The sequence below is a fragment of the Aquila chrysaetos genome, chromosome 5, assembly GCF_900496995.4.
Source record: "Aquila chrysaetos chrysaetos chromosome 5, bAquChr1.4, whole genome shotgun sequence".
Taxonomy (NCBI): domain Eukaryota; kingdom Metazoa; phylum Chordata; class Aves; order Accipitriformes; family Accipitridae; genus Aquila; species Aquila chrysaetos.
The window spans coordinates 5044478-5064359 of NC_044008.1; the positions used below are offsets into that span (position 1 = coordinate 5044478).

The 19882-nt window shown below is 42.5% G+C and overlaps 1 protein-coding gene across 1 annotated transcript in view; it reads left to right on the forward strand.

Annotated features, from left to right (window-relative positions):
- TAF3 (TATA-box binding protein associated factor 3) overlaps window positions 1-19882 on the forward strand; it is a 121047-nt gene continuing 101165 nt past the window's right edge. The window contains exons 1-2 of the mRNA XM_030014787.1: window positions 1-282; window positions 11917-12159. Coding sequence (XP_029870647.1) covers window positions 117-282; window positions 11917-12159 — 409 coding nt within the window. The 5' untranslated portion in view covers window positions 1-116. The remainder of the gene's footprint in view (window positions 283-11916; window positions 12160-19882) is intronic.

Sequence of the window (19882 nt, forward strand, 5' to 3'; positions counted from 1 at the left end):
GGAGGCGCGGCGCCAAGATGGCGGCAGCGGCGGCGGGCTGTGTGTGAACCTCCCTCGGCCCTCCCGGCCCTGGGCGGGCGGCGGGCCCGGGCGGCACCGCGCCGAGCCGAGCCGGCATGTGCGAAACCTACTCGCGGTGGCTGCTGCGGGTGTCGGTGGCGCAGATTTGCCAGGCGCTGGGTTGGGACTCGGTGCAGGTTTCGGCCTGCGACCTCCTCACCGACGTGCTGCAGCGGTACCTGCAGGGGCTGGGCCGGGGCTGCCACCGCTACTGCGAGCTCTGTGAGTGCGGGCCGGGCCGGGGGCTGGCGGGCAGTGCTGTGGGGAGAGGGGCTGCGGCGGAGGGACGTAGGGGTTTGCCGCCTGGAGGCTGTGCTGGGAAGCCGGCTGCGGGTGGCCCTGCTTGCTTGAGCAGGGGGTCTGGACCCAGTGACCTCCGTAAGTCGCTGCCGGCCTCGGCCGTTCTGTGGAGGGAGGCTGCGGAGCAGTGCTGTAGGCCGTGGGGAGGGGGAGTCGGTCTGTGGGGTAGCCCCGTGGAGACGTGAGGAGGGCAGCTGTGGTGTGGGAGGCTGTAGGGCGGTGCTGGGGGCTGAGGGGTGCTTTGCAGGGGAGGTGCGGGCTGTGGGGCAGTGCAGGAGGGGAAGGGGAGGTGAGCTTTGGGCAGCGCTGGGGTCTGTGGGGTGGTGGGTGCGAGGTGCGTGCATGGGGGAGACCAGGCTGTGGGGCAGTGTTGCAGGGAGGTGGCCTGTGGGGCAGTTCTGTAGGGAAAGAGCATGGGAGAATGGGCTGTGGCAGGGAGGCGAGGGCGTGGGGGAGATCACGCTGTGGGGAGGTGGGTTGTGGAGTACTCTAGGTGGGGGAAGATCAAGGGGAGCTGGGCAGTGCAGGGGGCCGAGAGGATGAGGAGGTGTCATGGTTTAACCTCAGCCAGCAACTAAGCACCATGCAGCTGCTCACTCACTCCCCCACCACCCAGTGGGATGGGGGAGAGAATTGGGGGGAAAAAAAAGTAAAAGTCGTGGGTTGAGATAAGAACAGTTTAATAGAACAGAAAAGAAGAAACTAATAATGATAATAATAACAATAATAAAAGGATTGGAATATACAAGTGATGCACAGTGCAATTGCTCACCACTTGCCGACCAATGCCCAGTTAGTCCCTGAGTGGTGATTCCCCCCAGCCCCACTCCCCCCAGTTTATATACTAGACATGATGTTACATAGTATGGAATACCCTTTTGGCCGGTTTGGGTCAGCTGCCCTGACTGTGCCCCCTCACAACTTCTTGTGCCCCTCCAGCCTTCTTGCTGGCTGGGTAGGAGAAGCTGAAAAATCCTTGACTATAGACTAAACACTACTTAGCAAGAACTGAAAACATCGGTGTGTTATCAACATTCTTCTCATACTGAACTCAAAACATAGCACCATACCAGCTGCTAGGAACACAACTTTATCTCAGCTGAAACCAGGACAGGAGGGAAGCCGTGGGGCAGTGCTGGCGCACGGGGGCCCTAGTGCGAGGAAGAGGTGGGCTGTGGGGCAGTGGGCCTGGGGTGTGGGGAGATGGGGCTGCTGCCCTCCTTTCTCTGGCTAGAGCGTGCAGGGTAGTAGGGTGCACGTGTACAGGAGGGGGAGATGGGACTGTTGGCCCTGCTGCTGGGGCTGTAGTGTTCTGAATTTGGGAGGGGGGTGTACTGGGAAGGGAGAAGGGGCAGCCAGCCCTCTTGCTGGGTGGGATGTGTACATGAGAGGATGCGATGCTGCTGCTGTGTTGTCCTGGCTTATCTCTGGGTCAGGGTCTGTGCCCTGGTGGGAATGCTGAGGAGGACGTGGGGGTCCACTGTAGGTGGGGATGTGTGTGTAGCATCCAGGATGTGGGCACAAGGGGAAGTGCTGAAGCTGTAGGGCACAAGGTTTGGGCTCGGTGTATGGGGCAGGGAGGCGGGAGGTGTTAACCCCTGCCATGGGAGGTGTATAAGGAGTAAAGAGATGGAGCTGCAGTGCGTGGGGTCTGAGAGGTGTGCGTGGGGGGAGTGGAGTCACCTGCATGGGGAGAGAGAGATGTGGCTGGAAACACTATTGCTGGAATGCTCTGGGTTGGGTATATATGTGTAAGGGGGCAGCGGTTTGTGGGGCTGGAGGTACATATGTGCAAGGGGAGGTGTGGGCCTTTAGTGCTGGCAGGGAGTGCGTATGTACTATGCTGTGTGGGGTCAGGGATGTATGTGTACAGGGATGACATGGGGCTGCGGTGCCTGGTATCAGGGATGCACATGTATGGGGGTGGGCAGGGGGCTGTGGCAGGGATTAACACATACCAGGGCAGCATGGGGCCATATATGTAAGGCTGGGGATGTGTGCGTACAAGGGGATGTGACGGTATTGTGGGGCTGGGAATGTGTGTATGGGGGATGTGGGGCTGCAGTGTGTGAAGGCAGGGATGCATTAGAGTGGGTTTTGGGGGAGACGGAGCTGTAGTGCGCAGGATGTGGGAAGGTGACGGGGCTGCACGTGGGAGGTGTGGAGTATGTGTATGGAGAACAGAAGGGGTGGGGCTGGGGATAATTTTAGTGCATGTGGCATGAGGCGTGAGTGTCCTCATGTGGATGTGGTGGAAGAGGTTTGGCTGGGTATGTGGGGGACTGGAGTTAGCCAACACTGCCATTGAGGGGGCATGTGCAGAAGGAGCTGGGGTGGTGGTGGGGGACAGGATGCCCAGGGCCTCGCTGGATTTGGGGAGGGAGCATGGAAGGGGTGGGAGCATGGAATGGGTGAGTTTACACCAACTGGAAGAAGAGAAAGAAAAGAGGTCTGGGACTGGGAGGACTGCTGGCTGGGTCACATAGGAGTATGGAGTGTGCGTGGACAGGGTGGCGAAGGGGCAACAAGTATCACTGCTGGGTCTGGGCGTGCGACAGGATGAAGTTGTGTGTCCCTCGGGGTTGTCTGCATCCCTGCAGAGCCTGCGGTTGAGGTATTGAGGGGGCTGATGACCTGCTGGTACCTGCAGAATATGGGGTGAGGGAGGATGGGATGTCCAGTTGCTTGCTGGGTCAGTAATGCTGACTGGGGGGATGAGAGGGTGGTAGGGGTCTGCTGGGTGTGGGAATGTCAAGAAGGGGGTGCTGATGTCCTGTTGGGTCAGGGAGGGTGTGGGGACGTGGCAGTATGCGGGGAGAGGGAGGCTGTCAGAGTCACTGCTAGGTCTGAACACAGGGAGTGTCGCAGGGGATGTGGAGCAAGGCTGTCAGTGTGGTCGGAGGGTTGCGAGTCTGTGTGTGGAGGCCTTTGCTGCCCTACGTGTGGGGCCGGGAGGGTGTAACGTGGTGGGGAGGACAGCAGTGATGTTTGTGCAGAGATGGGGCTGCCAGTGCTGCTGCTGGATCTGTAAGTATTGGGGGAGAAGATGGAGGGGGGATGCACATAGTGGAGAGGCTGGGGGGAGCGAGGGTGCCCTGTAGGGGTGGGTGTAGACTGTGTGTGCATGGAGAAACAGGGCTGCTTTTGCCTCCTGTGCCAAGAGGGACATGTTCCCCCTTCCTTTGCCGTGCTGGGGAGCCGTGGGCTGCCACTGCTCCACTTGTCTGTGTGTACTTATGGAGGGGGAAGTCCTGCAGAGCTCCTGGGGCAGAGGTCAGAGCCGCTGCAGTTGGGTCTGGCAGTGGGGAATGCATTAAGGAGGAAACAGGGGTTGGAGTTGGGATGGATAACGTGATTGCTTGCCTGAAGTGCTGAGTGAGGAGAAGGTGACTCACTGGTGGTGGATTTGGGGCTACTGTAGCCACCACCAGTTCAGAGAATGTGCTGGGGACTGCAGGAGGTTTGGGGAGAGGTAACAGGGATGGCAGCCCCAAAATGAAGAAGTTTGCCAGCACTTTTGTCCAAGTTGTGGGAGCTGTGCTAATGAGGGTGTCACAGCCATGGATGAGAGGAGTATCAGAGGCATGTTGCTTTCGACTGGTGGTGGGTGCAGCCTCAAGATCAGAGGAACTGTGAAGACTGGAGGTGTCAGCTTCCCCTGCAAGAGTGAATCTGGAGAGTGTGTGGACCAACGACCCGTGAGCTGAGAAGCACAGCGTGATCGGCTTGGTCGGGAGAGGAGCAGCCGTGGCCTGAATGTGCTGCTGCTTGTGGTCATGTCCCTTCTCTGAAGCAGAAATTCTCACTGCTGCCCTGATAAAGCAAAGTGATGAGCTGAAGGTACCTGATACCTGGCCCTGCCTCTGCTTTATCGTTTCAGGAATAACTGAGATCACGTCTGGCACTGCCAGTGTAACTGAACTTAGGAGGGAGTTAGTGATATTGCTGCAAACTCTTTGGATTTCATTTCTAGGTTGAATAGGTTTACTTGTACAAGTTTTTCCCAAATTACAGAGCTAGTTAGATGTCAAGCTGTGTATAGTTAGTGTGGGAGTGGGACTGTGCAATATTAACCTGTATCTCCCAGCAGCACAAGTGCAGCTGCTACACCTCTGAAGTCTGTGTCTCAATCCAAACACAAACTATCTGTAAAGCAATTAAAGGGGACAACAGACAGAGTTTGGGAGAATTGAGTTATGGGGTGAAAAAGGAACTAAGCTAGGCTTGGTCAGAGCTGTCCTTTCATATGGTTAGTACAAATACTAGGGAAGATGCTTTTGTAACTGGATCACTGCTTGTGCAAGAGATGAGTTGTTGAGCAGCATTGCCCCCCTAGCTCAGCTGCCTCTGCCACAGGTACTGCAGTGTTTGTAGGACTGGGAGGAAAAGATGCAGAGATGGTGAAAATACAAATTTTTCCTTTTGGTGCTTGAGGAATTGGAAGTGCATAGAACTAAGGTATCCCTCTCTTGCTTTGGGTGTGCTTACTGAAAGTGGGGAAAGGAATTTTTTCTTCCCCTCTATGAACAGAGAAGGAAGTATAACAGTCTTTTTTTTCTTTTTTCTTTTCTTTTTTTTGGGGGGGAGGGGAGAAGGGGAATATGCTCTTTTCGTGCCAGTGATACGGTATTTTTTGTATTACCTCTCTTAAAATGATTCCTGTATTTCTTTCTTTAAACGGTTTGTAAAAAGACATCTTAATGCAGAGCTGATGTCTCCCTGCTTTTTCAGAATTGTTTCCTTTTGCTCTTAAAATAAGTTACTGTACAAACCCAGCTCTGGATGAATGAGTTGAATTTTGCCATGGTTTTGCATAAGTAGAATTAATTAAATTCCAATTGTAGCATCTTCATTGTCAGTGTGTTATCTCAGAGTCAAACCAGTGGGGTTTGAGTTAGCAGGGTTGTCAGCTGGAGGGACATAATCTTTGTATTCGAAACTGAATGGATTTACTCTGACGTAATTGAGACAGTGTGGTATTGCTCTGAAAAGCATGTCATTGCTGTTCACGTATTTTCTCAGTTGCAAAAGAAAATGATGGCTTTCCCAGCTGTGTTAGATCTTTGTTCCAGCTGTTACATCCCATTAGGAGAGCTACATTCAAGATTTTCATTACTTTTCTGCTGTTGTTTCTTTGCATTTGCAGTAGCTGTAGTTGATGGGAGCTTCTGTGGCTGCAAAGAGAAGGCAAAAGGATTTGCAAAGCGGGCTTGAGATGTCTTTGATGCTGTGAAATGCTTCTGAATACTGTGTTGGGGGTGGAGGAGAGAGTGAATTTACAGAGGAGAAAATAAGGGTTTTCCTGTTAAAGTACACCACATTATGCTGTTCAGATTCATGGAAAGCTTGTAAGAGGAAGGCTGTTCAATATGCTGCACACTCCACACATGTTTTTATCCTAAAATTTAAATAAAATATTTGAAAAACAGTGTTGGAGTATGTAATTAAGTTATTGAACTACAAAACAAACTGACGTCATGTGGTTTCTGAGAGCAGAGTTCTACATTTTTGTTGTTGCTGTTTGTTTTAAGCAGAGGTGAAAAGGGAGAAGTTCTCTGTTACGTGCCACTTCATTTTGCACTCACATTTCATGTGGTTCGATAAAGCTGGTAGCACAGCTGGTGCTTTGGATTAATTGCTCTGGATTTTCTTGTGTATGTTGGGTTTTTTATATTGGGGAACTGTCCAGTGAAGACAGACTGGTATCTGCTTCATTTCCTATGAGTTTGGCTAATGCAGCTTGGCAGCGGGAGGGTTGGTTATAGACATGCAGAATATGTCGCACTTTACCTCTTAACTTAGCACATCCAGTAAGAGAGTTTAGTTTCCAGTATATTTATGTGGATGGTGCAATTCATGGGAGGGCTGAGGAGGGGAGTCACGGTTTATGCCCCCAAAAGCCTCATTTTTCTGTTACATTGCTTTAAAAAAACAATCAGGTAGAAGCTACTTAACTTTAATCAATGAGGGCACCTGGGCATATTTCAGCAGGACAAAATTATTATCTGCTGCTAAAACTGGAAGTGTAGTAAACTAGATAATTAACTTTGAGGTGTGTTGGCTCTAGAAGTGAGTTTTTTAGTACTCTTTCTGTGAATTTTCAGTGTTGAGCATATGCTTGGATATGTTGTGACTTTTTTATTTTTTTCTGCTGAGATTTCCTACAGTGAGGAAATGAAGTTTAAAAGTTGCTCTTTAGTTTCGTATTGTGTGACTGCTTTTTTGAAGATTATTTTTATGTAACCGTAGAATCATAGACTATCTCAAGTTGGAAGGGACCTGTAAGGATTATCAAGTCCAACTCCCTGCTTCTCGCAGGACTACCTAAAACAAATTATATATATATAAAAAATACTAAATATAAATAATATTATATATTAAAATTGATTTTAATAATGCAATTGTATTTATGTTAAAAAGGCATGTTCTGATCTGGTGAACACGACATTGTAACTGGAAGGAAAAATGACAGATCTTCCAAAATGTTTTGTCAAGATAAAGCTGGCTCAAAACCTGCTCCAGTGTCACTGCACAATCTCTTGTAACGGAAAACTTAACTTCATTACAGCAAATCTTTTCTTTGGAGAATGCAGACAGCAGACCAGTATTTTGACTGGGAATAACCACAGTGGAGAGAATTGACCTGGCGTCAACCAAATTTTTATTTCTTTCCAATTAAATGTCAAATTTACCTCATACGTTTTTTCACTGTTGTTCTTTTTTTTAGTTACTTCACTCTTATCGGTATATAATAATAATCTCTATCAAAGTGTTAGATTTTGGTGATCAGTTTAAATGAGCTGATTGCTTATACTGATGCTGAATAACTGTTGTAACAAGTATCTATCCAGGGCCCATAACATTTGTTATAAGTGTACCTCTTTATGTCCTGATGACCTTAAACATTGATGTTTTTGAGCTAATTAACTTGTTACTGGCTACCCATAAACAAGGACAACTTGGGTTTTTGCTTGATGTTTATGAGGTTACCAGGAAAAGGAGCAGACTTTGAGCAGCAATAGCAAGGAGGTGCTTTCGCCTGACTGGTGACTACATTAATAGGACCCTTTGTCCCCCACTTAAATGCACTCAAGTAAGGCATAAATACTTATTAAATAATCTACTGTGTATGCTTCTGACTGTTCTTGTGGATACTGGATGGAAGCAATGTGTTACCTGCTTGAAAGAGTTATCTTGGAGTAACTATTCAGTGTAGATGCACGGGTATTTAATGCGTGGCAGGGTTGTGTGATGCGCTGGAGCACAAGGAATCTGTCGTAGAGCCTGTTATAAAAATACTGAGGAGCTATACCTAATAATTTCCTGGTTAAAATAAAATGTAAAAAAAAATCTCTTTTAGAGCAGATACGAGGGTGAATGCTGAGCTATTTATAATAGACTGTACATGTTGCATGGGTAGTGACTCATTAATTTTTCTCAATGTATTTATTACAGAGCTGCAGTTGCTTCCTTTAGAAAACCTGGCATGAAACTAAAAGCTCCTCTGTTCTGTATTTACTCGCTTGCTAAATTTTCACTGATTCGTATGAAGTTTGGGCCAGGAAGGAGGAGGTGATAGGGGTGAGTTTGACGAAAGTAAATCAGCTATTCCTAAGACTGAATTTAAGGAAAGATAGTTTTTCCCTAACCCCTACCCACCCCCTCGCAGTTTTTTTGGGTGACGTGAGCATTGGTTAGCTTGTTTGCTGGAGGGCTGGAGGAATTGTTGTGACTTTTGCAAAAATAACTAGGCTTTAGTAGCTTCTAAAAATGCCTTTTCCCTGCAAACCAAAAGTGAGCTTTTATTGCTTGAAGGGGAGTTAGTGCAGTTATCTGCAGGTGACGCTGAGCTGCAGGTTTGAGGGCTGCATAACTTTCCACTCAAATACTTGGCTCTGCGTGGATTCTGTTTGCCCATAGTTTCAGTGCTGTACTTTTTGGGGGATCAATTTCTGTGTGCAGATTCCTCCTCTTCTGGTGTGTGTTCTCATGCCTAGGGAAGCTGAGAGAATCGTAACTGCACGGGCATTCCCACAGGTTTCTGGTGAGCTGTTTTGAGACTGAATGGTCTTAATTTAGTTCTGCTGTTTGCCGCAGCTGTATCAGTTTCGGAGCACAGTTCCCATTCAGGGAGACAGTACAACTTAAAAGCTCGTGAGAAAGGTATTTTCTTAGTTCACTGTTTGCGGGGTAAGGAGGAGAGTTGTAACTTGCTGGATGAACTATTCAACCTCCTTCCATCTCTTCCCAGTCCTGGACAACAGATATTCTTTGAAGTGTCGTGGTACAGGGAACAGCAAGAGGCTGGACACCAAAAGTTCCAAAGCTGTTTGTGGTCTGGCACTAACTTGCTGTGTGACATTGGATTAATTATTTCACTGGGAGGCTTCAGCATCTGAATTTTTAAACTGAGGATAGCACAAATGTCTGAAGAATATTGAGACGTGTTCAGTATGCACAAATTAATTTTTTTTTTTTTTTTTGCATCGTTTACTTACAGAAAAAAAGCCTAAGACTAAATGAAAGACCAGGAGAGAGTGTTACATGTTTGTCAGCATTCTTTTTCATGTGTCTGGCTTCTGCCATTTTAGTGAATTTTTATTAAACCAGAGAGAGAAGAGGAATGCTAAACTAAAAGTATAAAGCCTTGATTTGATGAATCACCTAAAGTTACATTTAATGCATTTTTGTGCTGTGTATATTTCCAACTGATAACTGTTTTGATTAAATACAGATACGAATACAGACCTGAAACTTTTTTTGTACACTTTTACCACTGAGGACACACTGTCTTAAAAAGAAGAGGTTAACTGATCGGTCCTTTCATCCCTCTGGCAGTTGCATGTTTAAAAATTTTTTTAGCTTTTAATCAATCTTATGACTTGGCATTGTCTCTTTGGAGGCAAATGTCAAAGATATGGGAAAATTGAATCTTCTTCAGGGTTTTTTTTTGTTACCTTTTGAACCTGCTTTCTAACACACACAATTGTTTTTTGATATGGTTGCTTAAATACTTCCATGCTTCCCTTATGCTTAGTAGTTGCTTCTCTGCCATGTGTTTTTAATAAGCACTTGTAAGAAGTCGTCCTTTTTAGTACTTACCGCTTGCTAATCACATCTGTACAGATTTTTGGAAGTTAAAAAGATCACGTGCAGATCTAGCAAAAGACCTTTTCCTATCGCAGTGATAAACTGGACTAAACTTTCACCCTGAGTATGTGACAGTGCTGGTGTCAAGAGGTGCACACTGAGCAAGGTACTCAGAACACCTCCACAGAGCCCCAGTAAAATGGGGTAGATGTTGTGGTGCATCTTGCAGTCCTTTGCCTCAGGTTGTCCATCTGGGAAACCTATTGCAGTGTTTTCCCTGCCTGTATACTTGGTTTTTCTTTCAAGGGAAACTGGACACAAGCACGGTGTGTGTCCGTGCCTGTCGGTATGCTTTCCAGGTCTAGGCAATGCACACCTGGGAGTGAGTGCTCTGAGGTTCACCACGAATCCCCCTGTCCTGCAAACAGCACAGCCAGTGATTTCAGGAGTGCCTGGGGAATAAATATGCTGTACTTCTGGGCTTGTTGAAAAGTTTTCCCCAAGTTTTTCTTTTTAACTGGCTGTCCGACTTGTATCTGTTAAGTCTTGACACCTTAGAAAATGGTTCAGTAAGTTCAAAGGTATCTTTGTAGTCTGAAGAACAACTACAAGTGACAACACAAAATTTCTTAGCTGTGTCAATTATCTAAATTTAATTTTTTAAGGAAAAACACTCTTCAGCCTGCCTAATAACTATAGGGGTCTCATAACTACTCCAGAGTGGTGATATCCTACTTTAATTATGTTTTTGTAAGTCTCCACATTTCTCTGTCCCTAGAGTCTGCAGGGGAAACTAGTGTTGCACTTGTACTAGATATTATACAAACACAAAATCCGAGATGGTTCCTGTTGTATGGAGTTCGCGTTCTAAATACAGACGGACAAAAGAGGCAATAACTTGGTCTGATCTCCCTTTTAGCTGTGGAGAGAATTAAAACACAAGCGACTTGCCCAGAGTCACACAAGAGGCCAGTGTTACGGAGCTGAGAATCAAAACCATAATCTGAGTATTACCCTTATCTTCACCACAAGACTAAGAAGAGAAATTCTAGAACAAAATTCTTATTTTCTAAATGTACCTGCAGGCGTAAGTTGGCTGGGTGTTTGAATTCATCCAGTGATGTGAGAACCAGCCTGCTCGACTGCTTCGGCTTCAAGATAAACCAAGAAGAGATTAGGTTAAAGGACAAACAAAAGAGCATCCCCCCTGTTCTCCAAAGCTGGGGCTTCACAATAGTGTTTGTGTTCCTTCAATAAGCACGGGCTGGTTTTCCATAATTACTTTTTAAAGTAAATCACAGCTTATCATCATGTAGGGATGTAATATCTTCATAAGCCAACTATACAGAACTTCAATAATTCAGTATAATTTTACTGAATTAAAAAAAGAAAACCCAAACATTTTTGGGGTTTAAGGCATCTTTTTTTGTGTTATTGTTACTACAAAAGGTTAGGATGAGACTCAAAGTGGTGCCTTGGCTACCAAAGCCAGGTGTCCAGTTCTCCCTCCGGAAGCCTTCAGAGGGATTTCCCTCTGTCAGGTCAGGGAAACTGAGGCACATGGAGGACTTCTGTGCTGTATAGTTTAAATCTTTGAGCCAAATTATATGTGTAGAACAAACTGCATCCTCACTTGGACTGTTTTCTTGGAGGTCATATCAAATAAAGATCCTGACTGCTTGGCCAGTGGTGTTTCACTATACTTTTTGTAAGGAAAAAGATTTTTGCTGTAGAGTCAAGCTTAAATTGCACCCCAGGAAATCAGCCCCTGAAGTTTAGTATAAAATATTCTCTTCTCATCAGACTGCTACTTAATATTCCTGTGTTTCATCCGGGAGATACATCTAACCAGTAGGTAAAGTGACTCATAGTTTATGAAGCCTGTAGATTTCATCTGGTGGAAAGATATTATGTGAAGTATTTTTGTTATCAAGAGATACACGAGATACCTTCTCTTTTTGTTACCCATAAACTACAGTTGGTTCAACAAAATGAAATTGTTCCTTTTCTGGGTTGAAAAAAAATGTTTGGTCTGTTACATGCTGGTAAAGGGGCACTTTCTGCATATTAAGGTCTTGTTTCATTCATTTGAATTTACATTATGAAATTGAAAACTATTTTAAGTGGTGTTGCGTGATGTTAACTGACTGTTGCCAGGTAAAGCTGCCTGTTTCTGCTCCCTAGGTTTTGCTTGATTTGCTTCTTGAGGTGCAGTTCTTTAATGGTATGAATAGAAACAAAGTGATACGGGTCGAAACAAAATGCTTTTAAATGAGAGCATGTTCTTAGCCTGAAATGTCGTGTCGTCCGATGAACAGTATACCTGGTAGAACTATGGGGCAGTAATCTCCCTTACCGGTGGTGAGCTGTGGTAGATTGAAATCTCTAAGGGTAGATCTGCGGGTCGATTTTTTTTAAACTGGATTTTTGCAAAAACATTGTTCTTTTGTTGTTTTTTTGTTACAGATGGCCGCACAGATCCCATTTTGGATGATGTAGGTGATGCCTTCAAGCTTATGGGGGTTAACCTGCATGAGCTAGAAGATTATATACACAATATTGAACCTGTCACTTTCGCACATCAAATCCCTTCGTTTCCTGTCAGCAAGAACAATGTCCTGCAGTTTCCCCAGCCGGGAAGTAAAGATGCGGAGGAAAGGAAGGAGTACATCCCTGATTATATGCCACCTATTGTCTCCTCTCAAGAAGGTGCGAAATTAATCCTTTGCTTTAAGTTTTGGTCCCTGTGTGTTTGCATATTTGTTTGCATCCTCGAGCAGTTTGAGTTGTGTTGCCCCACAGCAGTCGCTCAGAAAGGACCCACTGGGTGTTACACAAGCATGGTTTCAAAACAGATAGCAGTGCTGTGGCAAGTTTATTTTCCACTCTTTTACTTTCCTCCGAGATTAACTGGTGTCAAAATACACTGCATCAATACATGTTTCTATAATGCATTTAAATTTTAAGTTTTCAGATAATAATAGAAATGAATGCTTTACATTACCTTTTATGTGTTAGCCTCCCTCTTAGATATACTGCAAGAGTTTACATAATTTGGTAAAGGTAGAAGAAGGAAGGCTGGCGAGACTGGCACAGCATTCCCAGCTCCTGACAGCTCTTTCTTCTTCCTTTGAACAAATTTAAAAACAAAACCAAAAACAAAACCAGAAAAAAAAACACCAAAAAACCACCACCAACCAAAAAAACTCTTCCAATTAAAATGAAGTCAGATTTAAAATAAGGAAGTAAGAATCGGTTAGAGGCACAGTGGTTGCTTTTAATTCTCTTTGCTAATGTTGCTTAGGGTTTCGTCATTTCTGTTCCAACTGCTCTCCTTCCCTTTCTTGTGTAAAAGTCCCATGGAGGCAGGGGTTGAGGATCACTGTAACAGTGAAACCAACTATACAAATGCTACGAGCTGCAGTTAGCCTGAGAATTTTAACAGTGGCAGTGGAAAACGCAAAATCTTTTTTTCTATTTTCAGCTACATGAGACTTGATGGCTAATAAGATAAGCCTTTAAGAAACGCAGCCTAGTCTAACTTACCCTTTGAATAGCGAACATCACACGACTATACTTTGTGGGGGAATAAACATATGTAAGCTTGTGGACCGGGTACAAAAATCCCAGACAGAAGAACTTTATTTTCCAAGAGAGTTTTACAAACAGGTGCAATCCTCACAAAATACTTACTTAATTTATAATTTCCGTGGGGACAGAATGGATGTCATGTTCTGTTATGCATATTCTTCTTTTTTAAGAACTAAGGTCTTAAAGTCTGAACATTGAAATATGTGTTCAAATTCTGCCCAGTGTAAAGATGAACATAGCTGGCATCACCTTACTGGGTGAACGAAATCCATTGCTGTGCTGCTACAAATGTCGCATGGTGCAGTTTATCAGTGATTTAGTAAGCTGTAGTAAGTGTAGGTTCAGTCTTTCATACATCATGTTTAGCTGGATAGATGCAGTTACTATGTGCTCCAGTTAGACTAAGTGAAATTATAGTCAGTAACAGGTATCTGAAGTGTAAAGGGCTATCAGACACAATGGTTTCAGTGTGTTCAGAAGAAATAGGCTATTTCAAGTAACAGTGTGAGGACTTACTCATGCTGATGTATATTTCTCAAGCTCTGTAGACCTGACTTTTCTGGTTTCTTTAATTGCATAGAATACATAGTTATTTTATAGATCAATAGCATTTTAATATCTCTTGCCTTAATATAACCCAGGAAGTGAAACTGCTGGGTTTCAGTGAAACTGTAGAAATATTTTATTGGATTGATAAGAAGGTACTAAAATCTCCCCTTTGTGAAGTTTGTTAAAAGGGTTATTTTAAAAATCTAAAAGTGAACTCTCTTAAACTAGGAAGAGACAAACAGAATGTAAATATCATATATGTAGACAACAAGAAAGAAGTAAAGAGGAAGAAGATGTTGGTAAGTGAATAGGGATTTTGGCTACCCTGTTCTGGCTACTTTCTTGAGACATGTTAGCCTGATTTTTCAGGAGGTAAACAAACACCATTCTGTCAGAGAAATCCAGCGTCTTTGAAATGTAACAAATTACCTGGCAGTTTTGTGTTTTGGGGTTTGTTTGGGGGTTTTTTTTACTTGGAAAATCATACTTTAAAATTATGCAAGAAAGATCAAATTCAACAAGGCTCAAAGCAGCTGTAGACAAATATCTGAACACGGGGAGTGAGAGTGTTACAGACTCAGTCTGGCGATACGTGACATAGAAAGAGAGGCTAAAAATTGAAATGGGGACAGTTGTGCGCTTTTTTTGTATGTAACTTTTTATACTCTTTCTCTTGCAAGTTAGATCCAGGAGTTAGATTTTAGCAGTCCTTATAAATAATGTATGAATCCTTTTAACACCCGAAGCAAGAAGATATTATTTCCAAAGTTGGATGAGAACCAGGAAAACTTCTAATGCCTAAAGCTAGTGTATCAGAAGACCTATAGACACAACTTCAAAAAAATGAATACAACATTTTTTAAAATGGAAATTTAAAGCAAGCATTAAATACAACTGCTGAATGCAGGTTTGTAATAGTTGATTTAAAATACTTATAGTTGAGGACATTTTAATTTTGAATTAAGTGTTTTCTGAAAATGCTCTTTGTAATTTTGTGCCCTATGGGTTTTTTTAGAAGGGGTGAGGTGGATCAAGAAACTCTGTTGTATGTATTTTGTTGTAATTTACTCCAAGTAAAATTTGGAAGAAAAACTTACCTTTGCAGATTAAAGGAATGCATCATAAAAATAGTGAAGAATTGCAGAAGTTGTTTGAATAGTTTTCAGATCTTTATAGAGTAGAAGAAAAACCGTGCTGCTACGAACATTGTGCAGTTCATAACATTTGAGTTGCTTTGAGTAGGCAATAAAGATAATTAGTCAGTAATGAAGGAAGGCTTCATGCATGTTACGATGTATAATGTAAATCTGTCAGTCACTTAAAGGAACTGTCAGGAAGACTCGTTATGTCCCATTTTATATCGAAGCCTAGAGCACAGCTCATGTTATGAATATTTATTTACTGATGTGATTCAGAAATTACTAGTGCTGATATATTTTAGCAATAACGTAGCCATGACGGTCCAAGGGTATGAGCAGAACAAGATTTATTGAGAGAGGTAATATCTTTTAATTTTATCAGTTGATCTAATTAGATGTATCGTCTCTGGTGACAAACTGACTTTGCAGGTAATTTTAGCTAGGTGCTTTAATAAGAAAAAGGGTTTTTTTTTATTGTTTATTTAAAAAAAAAAAAGAACAGTGTTCAGTATGCACCATGACCAGTAGGTGTTGCTAACCTCCTTCTCAAAAGTCATCTAGTTCTGCACATGTAACTACTTATTTCCACTTACTCTAGAACTGGTGCTGTTGTGTTCAGAGTATACAGTCTACCCAGCAGCTTGTGTGATGTCTTACTTATCATTGCCAAAGACTTGATAAGAGCAAAAAGTCCCGTCCAGCCTGAGAGGAGCCGTTTCCTTCATATGTACTCAATAGTAAGAAATGCTGAAACAGCTCTCCGAATGATTTCTGAAGTTGTTGGGGAAAAGGAGGAAGGCAAATAGGTTTTCAAGATGGGTAATTTGTGTCAGTTGGAAGTTCAGTTCAGTGGTACAAATTTTGTTCCAAGAAAGCAGAAAATGTTTTCTTGCCTTAAATATGCCGTGCCTCAGTTCAGTAACATGCACTAACTAAATGATCTGGTGCAGATTCCAAATGCTTGCACTGCGAGGATCTGCATATAAAAATTATATATTTTATAAAACAATCTGACTCAGTATTGCCATGGCAAATGTTGGGTTTTTAGCAGTATTTTTACAAAGGGCACTGAAGGGATAATTCTATGCCAATGTATCATGATGTTCGCTGTCTGCCTAGTTTTAATTAGTCTCCTTTTTGTTTTTTGAGTTATTTTAGTGCTCTTGTCACTAAAATGTCATGGTAAACTTGTAAGACAGATTAAAAAAGGAGAAAAAAATAAATTAGTTGCAAAACATGATGGTCATGCTTTATTTCTTGTGCTTTAATGTAAAAGAACATACATTTTGCAATAATACATCAACTTCATAGAATTTGTTGATTGCATTTGAAACAAAACAGTACTGTGCTGAAACTAGGCCAGTTGAGAAAGCCCAGATGCTTTTCCAGAGCTAATAATAATAATCACTGTTACATTTTGTGATAATGTTGAGAGCCCTGGGTCCTGATGCTTTAAGAACATGTCTCATTCTCCATAATTAAAACAAAGAAAAGCGAAGTGTGAATCCTACACATGCCATGGTAACCTTATTTTTAAGCTTCCTGCAATGAATTTCTACCTGCACTTGCTGCCTCTTGTTATTACCTTGTTTTTAAATAATAATAATGATTTTAAAAAAACCAAACAATCAAAGAAAAAACAAGCCATGTTTTATGTCAACTGCTTTCTTTTTCTGACTTTTTGAAGTTACAGGTAGTCCCTCCCTGTTTCTCTGACTGGAAGACTGAAGAAAACATGTTGCTTCTGTGTATGCAATACTGTTTATAGTCTATTATATTTACATTAGACCCTCATTCCTCTCTCACACTGTAATTGTGCTGGGGTACATCAGAAGGATATGAGGGAAAAGACATGAGAGTCTCTTCCCAGTAGTTGAGATTTTTTGTGGGGACAGGGGTAGCTTTTAAGGAGTCAAACTTCCTCCTCAATTCTTGCTTCATTTTTTTTTTTTGTCTTCTGCTTCATAGCACTTCACTCCCACTTCATAGAGGTTCAGCTCCTTTTCCTTAAAGATGATCTGGAAACAAATGTAATTTTTACCGGGCAGTAAGTTTTGTGGTCTTTCTTTCCTGATAATGTGTATTCAAGCTATGACATTGTATTTCTGATCATTGAGTCAGGACCAGTTCTTGGCACAGCATACAAATTCGGATTTATTTGTAGCCTCTTCTGTCAGAGCATTTTATTTCCCTGGCAGATCAAAGCACAGAATCGTTGATCTTTTTACAGTCCTGCCTTTTCCCCTCTTTGCTGTTGATGTGATGTTAGGACCTGTTACCCACCAAAACCTGATGTCTGCAGCCACCTGGAAGTGTGGAGACGCAGCTGTCAAATTATGCATAATCTCAGAACATCTCTAGTTTTTTCGTACAGTGTTAGTTGCTAAAAATCACATTTGAATTGATGAGAATAGAGGGGTGGGGGGTGGTGAAGCAAGGTGCTAATCAAAATAACATGATTTTTGCATCTGATATCTAGGGTCTACTGGTGCTAGAATTGTAATTGTATAAAGCATTAAACATCACGGTGGTATAAAGCATTAGTGTCTAGCTCCGGTGGCTAGATATATCAGATTTTAAAATTGTCACTGGCCCCTCAGTCTAGCAGTGCTTTCTTTGGCCTTGGTCCAGAACTGGATGTAGCAAGTCTTGGATCTCAGACCAGCGTCATTTCAATCTCTGGTTTCCTCAAGGGTTAAACAAAGCCAATACCTCTTTCTAAATTAGCTCGTGATGGTCTTTAAAAAGGATACTGGGATATCAACTTTGCCATTTTGACAACAGAGGTCTCGCTGTTGTCGTTTTTAAGCCTTTCTGCCTTTCCCCAGATCTAGTTTAATCCCACAGACTAACTCTTCTTCACTCTAACAGCTGCACCAATGATCTTTTCAACAGAGCTTTTCCAGTATACTTGGTTAGGAAACCACCACCCATCAACAAACAGGTACTGTGTAGTCAACCAGTTTGAAGAGTTAAACCCCTGCCAGACTGTGAACTCTTTGCTCCTGGCTGCTAACCGTGCCTGGTTGCTGAGTATTTGCAAGCATCCTTTAGCCGTCCGTGCAGTATGCTGAGTGTTAGACGCTGATTGCTTTTGTGCGAATGAGTCTTCACGTATGCATCAGCCTAGCAAGGAAGAAGCAACAAGAGAAACAGACAAAATGAGAAAGGCAGCCAAGCTTGAGATGCAGACAGAAGAAAGGCATTGGGAAAGAGCCAATAGGAGAGGCAGGTTTCAAAGAAAAAGGAAAATATGAGACAGGAACAAAAAAAGTGTACAGAAAATGTGCCTGGGTTAAATCTTGCCATTAGACAGAAAAATAACTCTTTTATAGAAGGCATTCTGATAAAGCTGTAATTGGGAAGACAACTGTATCTTTACCTTTTCTTAAGAAGTTGTATCATAATCGAAAGCATAATTTCCAGTGAAATACTGCAAGAAAGGATTTAATGACGAAGATTTTTTTTAAAAAAGCTTAAAATGTGAAGCTAAATAGACTTTCACCGAAGAGCTTCATTTAATTTGCAGCACTTGGGGAAAAAAAAAAAATCAATGTAATAAGTGCCATAGTAAAACTTTATCCATGGCAGAAACCAAATCACATAGCTGGGATCCATAGACTATGGAGGCAGAGGCATACACTGTTTTATATTCTGTAGGAGACTAGTACCTAACTTCTCCTAATCATTCATGACTTTGGAAAAATAAAAGCCTCTTGCTATTTTTGTAAGAAGCATAGTGGCAGCTGGAAGTGGGGAATGGAGGAAATGGATTAAAAGTGTTTGCATTAGTTTTGGGAGAGAGCTTGTGATGGGTTTTCATGGTTTTGTTTGTTGGGGTCTTTTAAGTGTTGTGTCCTTCAGAACAAATAAACCAGCTGGAACCTGGCTGTACCTGAATAAGCAATCAGAAAATACATTTTATACAGATGCTGACTCCAGTTTTTTAAAAAGTAATAGCGAGGAGTTGGTATTACTAACTATAAAAATTCAGCATTGTGAAAATGTATTTCTTTAGCTTCTTTAGCTATCTAGTTTTATTCGCCGCATATAGCAAATGAAATGAAGTTAATGTGACTTTTCTTCAAGGGGATATCATCCTTTTAAAACCTTCCCACGAAGATTTTTCTGTTTTTTTCAGACCTGTTTAGATAACTTACAAGTTGTTAGTGATTCTTAAGGATTCAAAATAAAAATGGCACAATGCAGCAGTTGACTCATAAAAGCCAGCCTTTTGCAGTAAATTATTTACATTGAATTGGAATGAAAGTCATGGATTCTTTCACTGCATTGTGATGTGCAAATTGCAATTTTGGCTATAATAAAACCAGAGGAGAAAATGGGACTTTATGATAAAAGGATTGTATTGTTTTCTGTATTTAGAACAGAAATGCTGTCATGATTTTAATTTCCTACTGATCCTTTTTCAGCAAAACTTTTGTCACTTGTCTTGACTCGTCATGTCAGATCAGTTTTTTCCCTTTTCTGACAATGTATGACTTTGTTTAGCGCCTGTGTGGCTTCCTGCACTGTCTACTGCTACGATACTTGAGGATTTTATTTCATCTGGATCATCAGACACCTTTGTGCCTTTGAAAGCATAAGTTTCAAATTAGGTTATCGTCTGATAGCTGTGTGTTACTGTTCTCAAGTGTTTCAGACTTTCCCTTACTGCACTGAGTATTTTTGGTGACTCTAGGGGAGAGGGTGGGAAACGGAAAGTCTAGCCATCGCTTAAAGCAGGATAAAAGAGAAGCACAACTGGCCTATTTTAACGGTTGACCTTGTAACTTTATTATTTTTCAGTGCTTTTGCCTTATGCCTTTCCTATTTTTCTTGTCATCAAATGCTTTTATTTTTTTCTCTTTGACTTTTGCCACCAAGGATGCTTTAACTTAATAAAAATGTTAGCGATTACTAACAATTCCCGGCATTTAAAAAGCAAATAAAAATTATTTTAGCTACTAGGAGCAAAACCACAAATTTGATTGTTACCCCCCTGTGCAGGAATTTGTGCCAAACTTTCTGAGAAATGGCTCATAACCCAAGCAAGCCTTCATGTTGTATTGTATTTGAGAGAATCGTTTGTGAAGGATGTGGAAGTAGAAGATGCTGGTTGAGACCTCGTATGTATATCTGATTTTGAGATGTGG